Genomic DNA, 11,798 nt, shown 5'->3' with positions numbered 1-11,798 from the left:
AGTATTACAAGAACAAGTGATATTACAGTTAGTTACATTATTAAAATATTAGCAGAAAAATAAATAGCGAAACTAGGCAATGCCGTGACGTCACGGCGTCGCTTTCACTCTATTGGCTGTTGCGCTTCCTTGTTTACCCGTCCTGTCCACGAGCGTTTGTGTTACAGAAATATTCGCTATTACTGGTGATGATCCTCTCGTGAAGCTTTGAACAAAACGCCAATGATATCACCGAGATAAACACACACAACACAGTTACAATTATACAGCAACGTCTCACTTTCAGAGGATTAAAGGGCGATGATGGCGTCCAGCTACAACGCGAAGGATGAGGATGGTCATCTTCCGGGATCGGTGGGCTCCGGTGGCCCGGGCGCCGTTAAGAGCAAGAAACCCGACAACACGGCTTTCAAACAGCAGCGGTTACCTGCCTGGCAGCCCATCTTGACCGCGGGCACCGTCCTGCCCGCATTCTTCATGATCGGACTCGTTTTCATCCCCATCGGCATCGGACTATTCGTCACTTCCAAAAACATCAAAGAGTTTGAGGTGCGATCGTGTTACCATAGCAACATTTTGAGCTCGTGCGATCTGAATTAAATGCATGAATGCTAAAGTTGTTTCTCAGTAACACGTGTTGGTTTTATTTTAGATTGACTACACTGGTGTTGATCGGTTCAGTCCGTGTTACAACTGCGCGCAGAACTACAGCTGGAACAGCACGAGCACCTGTACCTGCTCCGTGCCCTTCACACTAGATCAGCCATTTGAAGTATATACTTTATCCTTTTTTTTCTCATACTTAGATGCTTGTACATGTTGATGGTCAGGTTGTTGTTCTTACATATGCATGTTTCCAGAATCAACACTTAATCACATAAGCTCGACCTTTTTTTTATCAGATAATTGTTAGTAATTTTAGCAATCTTGGGTTTTGAATTATGTGGTTATTAGCTTTTTTGGTTATTGGCTTCTCTTCATCTTAGATATACAAGTTAACTTTAGGTTATATATTGAAAACCTGTCAACCAATAATACACCCTTACCCTCAGGGACATTTTTTAAAGGAGTACAGTGTGCACAGCTACACTTCATTCTGTTATCATAATTATTAACATCAAAAACATTTAAACGCCATATTCTTATAGACTACACAGAATGATTTTATTGCTATTTTACTCATTAATGAAAAACTCACAGTGACGTGACGTCTGTGATTGGCTGTAATGATCAACACTTCATAAACAGTGGAGTAAAAAGAAACATTTGATGCAACGTAAGCAGATCTAAATGTAATGTTGTAATCGACATTTTCCATTTTATAAGGAATGCATTTTGCATCATATTTGGCATCAGAGTCGGAGCACCTAATGATTCTGCGTCCGCTTGAGGTGTGAATCAAGATATAAACATTACCAAATGGACTTTAAACTATCATCTTTATTAACAGTTAATCTGCGAAAAAAAGCCATGGTTTTTATCTATGGGTATTCATTATCATTGGCAAAACCATGGTTTTATTACAGTAACCAAGGCTTTTTTGTTGTACTTATTGTTTAACTATAGTAATCATGTTTTTTTTTAGTAGTAAAACCAAGGTTAATTTTCGTAAGGGTGGCTCTCGCCATGATGAACATAACCATAGAAGCTAGTGTGATATTAAAAAAGTGAAGTATTAACCAGAAATCTTACATTTCTATCTTATTTTGGAAGATACAAGAACATTATACAGACATCTGTATATGCAATGTATGTACCGATGTGTACATCATTAAAAATACATTGTTAGCCGCAGACTTAAAAAATGAGAAAAGTCATGAATTGTGAATGTAAGATACGTTGCACGGACATTGCTTTTTAAATTAACAGTATCTTACTGTTTCGTTTTTATTTGTGTTGAATTAAATATGACTTCCCTTACTAAGGTCCTTGATGTTTGAGCAAAGGTGATTTATTTATAGTAACATCCCATTAAGTTGGAATTGTTACTTGGTCTATGATGTCTTTATTGATCAAATAAATCGCTCTAAAATGGGCTCATGTATAATGCAGTAGCATTTTAGAGGGTATTGTATTGATTATGTGTACAGGTTGAAATAGTGTTGTTTCCCGCTCATAAGGTAAAGATAAATGTACCACATTGACTCAAATCGCAGAAGCTGCAGATCTATATACTGAAATAGCAGCAGGACAAAAGCTTTATGTGTTTAAACTTCACTTTAAGTAGTTTTTTTTATTTATTCCAGAGCAATGTTTTCATGTACTATGGGCTGTCCAACTTCTATCAGAACCACAGACGCTATGTCAAGTCCAGGGATGACAGCCAATTGAATGGGGACAAAAGCTCTTTACTGGTAACTTTTTCATATCAAACGTCTGATATCTTACAATGAGTTTAACCATTTAAAACCAATGAGTTTGGAAAAGATGCCAAATTAACAATCAATTTCCATCAAAAGGATGGTGATATAACTTAAATGTATTTGAGAGCCTGTTTCAACAAGTTCACATGTAATTATAGGCAAAATTTCACTTTGGATCAAAGTGTCTGCTAAATCAATAACTAAATGTTGTACAGAACCCAAGTAAAGAGTGCGAGCCGTATCGAACGAGTGACAAGAAACCCATCGCCCCATGTGGTGCTATTGCCAACAGTCTATTTAATGGTGAGATGTCAAATACACTTATGTTCCTTTTTTATAAAATCATGTTCATTTTTTAAGAATTTTTGTCATTCATTTTGTATTTGTAGATACTTTGGAGCTGTTTTATATCCATCCTAATGGAAGCAGAATAGCTGTTAATCTGGTGAAGACAGGCATTGCTTGGTGGACTGACAAACATGTAAAGTTTAGAAATCCAGGAGGAAACAACAATAACCTTTCAGCCTTCCAAGGTAAATAAAACTTAGACACAGGTGGACAGACTTCACTCATCCACAAGGGTCAAGTTTTTTATATAACAATATATATACAATATATATTACAAGTTTTTCCCCCCAAAAAATATATAAATCAGGTAAATTCAATCGATGGTAAATTCCAAAGAAAGAATCAGACTCAATATGACGAGAATACTTGCATGACCGTTGATATATAATAGCCGTATGTGTAAGACTCATTATAGTACAGATTAATAAATATAATCAGACATAATCATCACCATCATCAACTTTGGTGTCATCTTTAAATGCAGTTATTCTACTGCTCAATGCATTCATGAGTCAGAGATGTGAATAACAGCGGACTCAGTACCCAACCCTGCGGTACACCAAGTTTAAAGTAATTTGTCAAGAGGTCCATAGTGACTACTGACTAACTGTGGCCTGCTGCTTAGGAAATCCAGAACCATTTGTTAACTCATGTTTATGATTGTGGCCAGTGAACATCAGATTTCAATATGATTTATTGTTTTTATTGATAAGAGAGAGATGGGTGGATTGTGGATCTGACTGCATTCTCTGTGACAAGGTGAAGTCTGTCAAATTTGAATGCTTGTAAACAAAATGAACCACTATTCGATTATTTTAGGGTAGTTTAGTTTTGTTGTTGTGTGTTTCTTAAGGATATCCTAACCGGCATTATTTATCATCACAGAAACAAGCAAACCAGTGAACTGGCATAAGCCGGTTTATGAACTAGACCTCGCAGATCCTGACAACAATGGTTTTATCAATGAGGATTTCATTGTGTGGATGAGAACAGCTGCTCTCCCAACCTTTAGAAAACTCTACCGTATCATTCAGAAGAAGAAAGACAGCATGACTCCAACATTACAGCCAGGAAACTACAGCCTGGAAGTGACCTACAGTATCCTTGAGAATAATACCTCAGAAAATTGCATGTTACTGGCCTCATTAATATGCAAATAAAAATTAATAATAAATAAATATTGTTTATTAAGTTCCCTGGGTTAATAATTCTCATATTCATGTATATGGACTATATATATATATATATATATATATATATATATATATGTACAACTACATATTTATTTTTAGAATTCCTTTATTATGTTAACCAGATTACCCAGTACGCAGCTTTGATGGCCGTAAGCGTATGATCCTCAGCACCATCTCTTGGATGGGGGGAAAGAACCCTTTTCTGGGCATCGCCTACATCACGGTGGGCTCCGTGTGTTTCTTCCTGGGAGTGGTTTTGCTGATCATCCACCATAAATACGGCAACCGCAACAACAGTGCCGACATTTCCAATTAACACACGTCGGTGAAGTCATGAGATATGCATGCACGAGTCACACGGTTACAGTTTGACTCATCTGTCATATCTCATGGATGAAGATGCTCCTATGTAAACACATAGGTAACTGGAGGGACTATTCGCAGATGTGTTGTTCATACACTGGTATTTTAATTGATCTGTTTTAAAGCATAATAACTCATCCTCACCAAAGGTTTATTATGAACCCGTCAGTAGTTCTTAATTTACTATAAAGTATTGTGTGAGGAGTATTGTGTGTTTGTATTATTAAACAACTTATACAGTATCATACATTTTTACGGTTACTCTCACAAAAACATGCGCAGAAGATTTAATTCAAGTATATTTACATTTAGCACTTTTTTCCAAAGCTGACTTACAAATGCAAGGGAAACAGCAAAGAGAGATATTTAGCATAAAGAAAACAAAGCTAATGTTAGCATATTTTTGTAAGGCATATTTTTCCCCAAGCTTCTCATTCCTGTACTGCAACCAGTTTTAGTTTTTACTTTGGTTGAATGTTAATACACTTATAGATTTTCATTACTGTTACGTGATGTATAAATACTTAATGATTTGAATAATACTTAATTTTTTTGCATTAAAGTGATAAGAAGTTGAAAAAAGTGCTTAATTAAAAATATGAAAATATTATCACATTTCCAAAACATCTTTACAATCCTAAAAAAAGGCTTATTTATGCAAAATATGTGACTTGAACATTTGTTACAGGCTGTGTTAGATTTATTTGCTTGAGTATTTATACTGATGGTATGATGCATTCCACCACAGACAGTATATAGCAATGCTTTTTATTATGATGATGTGATATTTCTGATGTACAGTTTGACTCGTGCATATCAGCAAAGAGTGTTCGAATATAATAAGTAAAATGCTGAATTGTAAGCATCTAGAAAAATGTATTAAAAGCAAATGTATTCATTTTTTAAGCAGTTGGAAACTTGAAGAGAGTGTTTAGTTGATCCAGCTTAGTTCTGTAAACGTCCTGTGTCAATTATTTTAATGTTACATTTCAAAGTGAAATAATAAACTAAAGCATGAGCACTTAGTTTGTGCTGTTGTACTTAAAAATACAGCTAATGTAGATATGAAATTTTCAAATCTTTTGGTTAAGCTAACATTTTTAAAATGTACAAAAATGGCCCAAAATATATTTTTGGAAACAAAAAATATATTTCAGCAAATATTTGCCATTTTCTGTATATTTTGTAATATATTTAAAAATATTGTTGCCATATGGGTATGTTTGAGCTGTCTTTAAAAACAACTTGCACTGACATACAGTATATAGGAAAATATATCAGTGCTAATGTTTTGTCCCTGATCCACATGTGTTATAATTTTTCTTAGACACATTTATAAAAACTACTTACATGTCCTAATTTAAACAAGGCTTACTCCTATCTTAATTTAAGCCCTGTCTGTGAAAACAGGCCTAGGTTTAAATGCTTATATTTCCTAAATGTAAATTTTGTCAATGTTTTGCATTAGTTTAGGAAGTCCATACACATCCTTAATGCTATATAAGTTTAATAGGACTTTTTAATAAGAAGATATAAATGTGTTCTTTAATTTCTGATGTAGGCTATGACAGATTACTGGACATATGCAGTTTAGTCAAAAAAATTCTTAAAAGCATATTTTAACAAAAATGTAAGCGGTTACCCCAAAGAGGATTTTGTTACATAGAGCAACCATCCATATGGCAAAAATGTATATATTTTTTAAATATAAGTGTATTTTAAAATATACAAAAAATGGCCAAAAAATATATGTACTGAAATCAATTTTGAAATATGTTTACAAAAATGTATTTTTCACCAATATATTTTACCATTTTACTTTACACCATTTGTAGTATATTTTGTAATATATTTTTAAAAATAAATCTATTTTAAAGCATTTATATTCACGTTGCATTAGAAGAAAAACTTTGTATGTTATAAATCTGTAAACATAACAGGTTTGAAAAGATTCAAATTAAATATATTTTATACAAACTTTTATATTTTGGCCAGGAAAATATATTTTTTTGCTGTATGGGTTGTAAAATTAGATATGTATTTGTTGCCCTTTAAATTAATGTTGATATATATGAAGGATATATAAACGTTAAAACTAAATATATTTTCAATTTCAAAAATATATTTAAATAAGCTTTACGTTCTACAAAATGTATTTAGCCTATATTTTGGCCAAAGAAATGTATTTTTGGGCGTAAGGGGTAGGTCACTTTCATACGGTGTAGCGATTGGCTGGAATATTTCTGGTGTTTGTCCAGCAGGCGGCAGTAATGCGCTGTTCGTTCAGCTACCGCATCAAGCAGAAGAAGGAAGTGACATTACCGACTGTCCTTGTGCTTTTGCGGTTTCCTTAACGTTGCAATCTGAAGGAGAAACTCAACATGTTTAGGCACTTAAGGGTGAGATTTCAACATTATATGTGTGTTTCATTTCATTGATCTATAGAGAGGATGAAATATATGAGATTGAATGTGTTTTATAGTGTAAAAGTCTAGATTTGTTGAAAGCAGAGCAGTTAGCATAGCATCTGAGCTCGTGACCTCCTGCTCGTTAAAGGAGAAATAAAATGTAATTGTTCAGATGTTACAATTCAGTTGTGTGAATATTCTTTAAATGCAATTTATATGTGTGTTTGTATAATTAATTTTTGTCTTTAACCCTTAGCAAGTCGTATAATATTTTCACAAATAGATTAGACTGGCAATTACATTTATTATAGATGATGTTTTAGGTTTTATGTGCTTATTCTCTTGTCTAGTATAATTCTGACCCAGGTTTAGCAGTGAAACATTGGTTTGGAAGGGTTTTTTCTCTATTCTAATTGTTACAGGTATAAATATGAATTAAAGTATAACTTTGTCTTTTTTTTCTAGACCCTTCATCAAGTCTCCAGACGGACCATAACCAGCAGTGCTCCCAGACAGCTGGAGAATAAAGTCCCAGCAAAGCAGAAGTTGTTTCAGGTTAGTCCTGTGTGCTAGCTCTGCGGCTGGTTACATGAACTGTTTAGACTAGTCTTACAGGTTAGTCATCTAATTACTGATCAGTTTATAAAAAGAAAATAAGCTGCTCTCATTTGAATCCGAAAGTAAAACTGATTGGTAGGAATTAAAGGGATAGGCTACCCTAAAATAAAAATTCTGTCATCATTTAATCACTCTCATGTTGTTACAAACCTGTAAAAGTGTCTTTGTTCTGATGAACATGAAAGAAGATATTTTGAGGATTATTTGAAACCAAACCAATCATAAGTCCCATTCACTTCCATAGTATTCTTTTATCCTACTATGGAAGTCAATGGGGCTCATGATTGGTTTGGTTTCAAATATTCCTCAAAATATCTTTTTTTGTGGTCATCAGAACAAGCAAACTTTTACAGGTTTGTAACAACATGACAGTGATTAAATTATGACAGAATTTTCATTTTAGGGTGAACTGTCATAACTTAACAGCAAAAGTTTATGGAACTTATTACCAAAAGCCTAAAAGAATAACATATTTACAGTTATTTTTACATTTAATGTATGAGAGTGTTTAGATATTTTTACATCCCAGATGTTTTTAAAGTGCTGTTGACATAACTGTATTTATTAAAAGTTATTCCCTTTAATGTGGGGCTCATCCAGGATTTATGAAATGATTGTCCCAGATGATAGGGGTATGATTCTCGCTTCAAGATAACTTTGAAATGTCATTACCGCTTTTAAAACATCTGGGACATAACGCATACACACACAGACACACAATAAGATGATGTTTCGTAATGGTACTGTTAAAGTTAAGATTGCAATTTGTTCCCAGGTTCTGGACTGAAATTGTGGATGAACAGATAAGTACGAAATGATTCGCTAATAGGGTTCACTTTGGTAGTAGGCTGTGATTACTAATCATTGCATGCAGTGCCGAAATAGTCAAAGCGTCAAATTAAACTAGTAGTGTAATGCTTCGCTTAATCTGTAACTATGATGTCACTGGCTTTGATGCTGGCTTACTTTGCTTACAGACCAAGCTAAATAAAGGCTGGTTTTTGGATTTTGCTCTTTTCAAAGATCATTAATCTTACGTGAATTATATTTACCATAGTACAACATACTTTCACATGACTTGTTATGTGACAGATTATCAGAGTTATCTTAAATTGTATGATTTTATTAGTCGTGTTAGTCAAAGACACATATGTGGCTTTAAAATAGATTAAAATGCAATCATACTATGGATTATTATACAATGCCTTGAAAATAATTTTTGCAGTTTACACAGTTTAAGTAAGAAAAAATTTAATCATTGGGTACATTTACTTGCACAAAACAGATTCAGTCAACAGAAATTCGCTTTAAGCAGTTTTATGGAAGTCAATAAATTGGCTACGTAGAAAACAGTTTTTACATTGGATTTTACGTTTTGTCAGGTTTCTCACAGATATTGATGTCACCACCTATAGTCCACATTGTAATACAAAATGTTGTTGCAAATCTGTCAGAAGCGATACTGTTGTATCCCTTCTCATGTCTGCAGGTACTGTAAAATAGAACGTAATCGTTTAGCAGTTTTTGCCATCAGCTGCATGAGTTGAGAACATACTTTTATGGATTAGAAAATATGGGGTAATGGGCAGAAATCTCCATCTGCTAGATTTTGACTAAGCAATTGACCTTTCCCTGATTAGTGACCTTACACGTTATCAGCCTATTAAGCATAATCAGAGTAAGATTGCGCATGACTCACTCTTCTTTAAAAGATATCTTTAAGATGTAAGATCATGTGACTATCGGAAAATTATGCACAATAAGTGCCCAAGACTAGCAAACTACTTTATGGTGGAGATTTTTTTTAGCTTGGCATTCCCTGGTCATTATGAACTGTTGCCTTATGAAAAAATAGCTGTGTGAAATTTCTTAAAAAATATCCACTGTTTTATTCAATGGAAGATTTTGGTTTGGCATCTTTAACTCTTTCCCTGCCATTGATGTCAATTACGAGAAAACATTTGCATAAAAACTGTCTCTGAAGAATTTTTTGTTAACCTGCAATACCACACTTACCCAATTTATGAAAAAACTGAAGCCAAAATGTTATTTACTTATTTTAAACTCTGTATATGTTTTGATAATCGTTTTGAATCTGATCTCTAACAAAATTCCTTCACAAAAATTCAACAATTTCAGCTTTTTGCTAAAAATTTTATTTTTAAAGACAAATACTCATATTTAATAGTTTATAAGCAGAGAAAAAAAATATAGATAGGATAGAAGTTTTTTCCCCTTTTGTTTGTTTGAAAGCAGGGGGTCTGTTTATCATTTGATATATTTGTATGTTTATATATTTTTAGAAGAAAATGTGCCTGTAAGGCATTTTGTGAAACTAGTGAAAATCACAAAAAATGCTGGCGGGCAACTTTTCAAAATGTGGCTGGCGGCGAATGAGTTAAGCTGCCTCTTTTGCTCATGTCCACACACACTGCTTGTGGAAATGTCTACTTCTGGCTCCTAAACGTCAGTGCTGAAATATGAAATGTGTTAATATGCTGTTTCACTCCTATTTTCCAGGAAGACAATGGCATGCCAGTTCATTTGAAGGGAGGCGCAAAAGATGCTCTCTTGTATAGGGCAACAATGGCCCTTACTGTCTTTGGTAAGATGTGAACAATTTGACATTTATTAATATCATCAGCCTTTTTATTTGTAAATCCTGTTTAATTTGGATGATAGTGAATGATAGGGTTTTTGATAATTAAACATTTTATTAATATTAAATACATTTTGCAACAACATATGTTTCTGTTTATAATCCTAATTGTAGGTGTAAAGTAAATATGTTTTATTGGTTGTGCTGCTAGTGTAATTAGTTAGTAGTACCAATTGGCAGGATTGACCCTATATTGGGGAGCATTACTGAGCATCACAATATTTTAATTTAGGATTAAAGATAAAAGTTTTTGCAATGTCAAGTGTTCAGGTTTTATCTCTTTCATTTGATTCATTTAGGAGATAGATATGAATGTATTAAATCTTTTCTCTACAATAAACATGAATACTTCTGTTCTTTTTACAGGGTGTGGTTTTGTGGTGTATTCGCTTGTCGATGCAGCACTGCCTAAGAAGAAGTAATACACATTCCCATCCATTTACCTCTCTGAGCTTCAAGATCATTAATCCTCAGATTTGTCCTTGTCAGATATTTTGAATACATGGATCAATATTTATTGATTGTACTTTGAAGAGCAATCATATGTAATAAAATGTCACACTGTACAAACAGACTCTTTTTACTAGTTTTCTTTGCTTCATCTCAAACACAATTGTTTAAGGGTGTATGCACATATTAATGTCATCTTTGAGCTTCTTTGAAATAGAATGATGTTTTATCTACTTGTTCATTCTTTTTTTATATACTGTTATTTTTATTGCGAACAAAGAACAATAAAAAAAGACTAAAATAAGATCATGGGTAAAGAAAACAAAGCTGTTTTTACAATGTTGAAAGTACTCAATTGTAGATGTATCCATTTATCCCAATTTTTAATAATTTTTTCCAACTCAAGTCTTACAGTGAAAGTTAGACTTTCCATATGGTATGTTTTATTTACAATTCCCAACCTCTGGTCTATTGGTGGAGGATCAACCTCCATCCATTTACACATTATGGCCTAATGGCTGTTAGCCGAAAGTATTATCTATTTGTTCATTCTACAAATAAATTATGTAAATGAAACCAAAACAATAAACAGACCAAAACATCTTAACAATGACATTTAAATGAGCAGTCTGTGATTGTTAATTTGTTACAAAAAAATTGTAACTGTGTGTTTAATGTGTTTTTGGGTGTGCAATGGTGATATGTCATGTGTATTATATACTGGCTGACCACACACTTAAAAGTACGTAAATAAAACTTAAAAGGATAAAAAAAATTGGGACGCAGTCTGACTGTAGCCGCTAATACGCTGTCTTCTTGCAGCGCTGCTCAGTCCGATCGGTATATGACATCATATTACCGCGAGAGCAGAACTTTGATGTCATACGCCAATCGGTCTGCGCAGCGCCGCATAAATTCTTACACACCTATCGAACTCATTCTTTACCACACAATAAATATTGAGAGTTTACTTATACACTAGCACGCATTCTTAGTTTAAAATATATTTTAAGCTTCGTTTTTCAGAAAGACGCTGTCACGTTCGCGTGTTTGTAGTAACTTAAATGGACGCGACTCGGCACCCTTCACACAACAGAACTGCAACTTTTTACCTCAGTAATAACTTATACCGTACACTGAATTTTTACTTTTAACAATGTTTAACATTGATTATAATAATGATTGTAATTGAATAATTCAATCTTTCCGAATTAGAAAAGTTTAGATCAGAATCTGATGGAGTCTAATTCAAAAATCAAAAAAAATCAAACGTAAACCCCACCACCTTCAAAGTGAAAGACCCCAATCCATTTCTCCAGTCTCGTGTCTCTGGTTTGAAAGTGGGGGCACCATTCTTAAGGAATTTCGTAAGGGAGGAAAGTTAGGAACAACCCCC

General features: G+C 33.6%; 2 protein-coding genes across 2 annotated transcripts; both read left to right on the top strand.

Annotated features, from left to right (window-relative positions):
• Positions 1 to 117: 117 nt before the first annotated feature.
• On the top strand, positions 118 to 5,292 carry tmem30aa (transmembrane protein 30Aa). The gene is made up of 7 exons (XM_065267423.2): positions 118 to 549; positions 653 to 772; positions 2,247 to 2,354; positions 2,579 to 2,666; positions 2,753 to 2,896; positions 3,597 to 3,809; positions 4,027 to 5,292. Exons 1-7 carry the CDS (start codon positions 301 to 303, stop codon positions 4,218 to 4,220), a joined length of 1,116 nt encoding a protein of 371 aa, XP_065123495.1. The 5' UTR covers positions 118 to 300; the 3' UTR covers positions 4,221 to 5,292.
• A 1,236-nt stretch (positions 5,293 to 6,528) lies between these two features.
• Positions 6,529 to 10,526, top strand: cox7a2a (cytochrome c oxidase subunit 7A2a). Its single transcript, XM_065288123.2, has 4 exons — positions 6,529 to 6,666; positions 7,141 to 7,230; positions 9,814 to 9,898; positions 10,319 to 10,526. Exons 1-4 carry the CDS (start codon positions 6,649 to 6,651, stop codon positions 10,372 to 10,374), a joined length of 249 nt encoding a protein of 82 aa, XP_065144195.1. The 5' UTR covers positions 6,529 to 6,648; the 3' UTR covers positions 10,375 to 10,526.
• The last annotated feature ends 1,272 nt before the right edge of the window (positions 10,527 to 11,798 follow it).

The sequence above is a fragment of the Paramisgurnus dabryanus genome, chromosome 17 (genome assembly GCF_030506205.2).
Source record: "Paramisgurnus dabryanus chromosome 17, PD_genome_1.1, whole genome shotgun sequence".
In the NCBI taxonomy this organism is placed as follows: domain Eukaryota; kingdom Metazoa; phylum Chordata; class Actinopteri; order Cypriniformes; family Cobitidae; genus Paramisgurnus; species Paramisgurnus dabryanus.
Note: the sequence above shows the minus strand (reverse complement) of the source record. Positions and strands in the feature narration are given on the sequence as shown.

Bases quoted from the DNA above. Each gene is read 5' to 3' on its own strand.
- cox7a2a (XM_065288123.2), top strand. The intron at 7,231-9,813 runs GTTAGTCCTGTG...CCTATTTTCCAG, and splicing joins CAAAGCAGAAGTTGTTTCAG to GAAGACAATGGCATGCCAGT. The intron at 9,899-10,318 runs GTAAGATGTGAA...TTCTTTTTACAG, and splicing joins AATGGCCCTTACTGTCTTTG to GGTGTGGTTTTGTGGTGTAT.
- tmem30aa (XM_065267423.2), top strand. From the start codon at position 301: ATGATGGCGTCCAGCTACAACGCGAAGGATGAGGATGGTCATCTTCCG. The intron at 550-652 runs GTGCGATCGTGT...GTTTTATTTTAG, and splicing joins AAAACATCAAAGAGTTTGAG to ATTGACTACACTGGTGTTGA. The intron at 3,810-4,026 runs GTATCCTTGAGA...TATGTTAACCAG, and splicing joins CAGCCTGGAAGTGACCTACA to ATTACCCAGTACGCAGCTTT.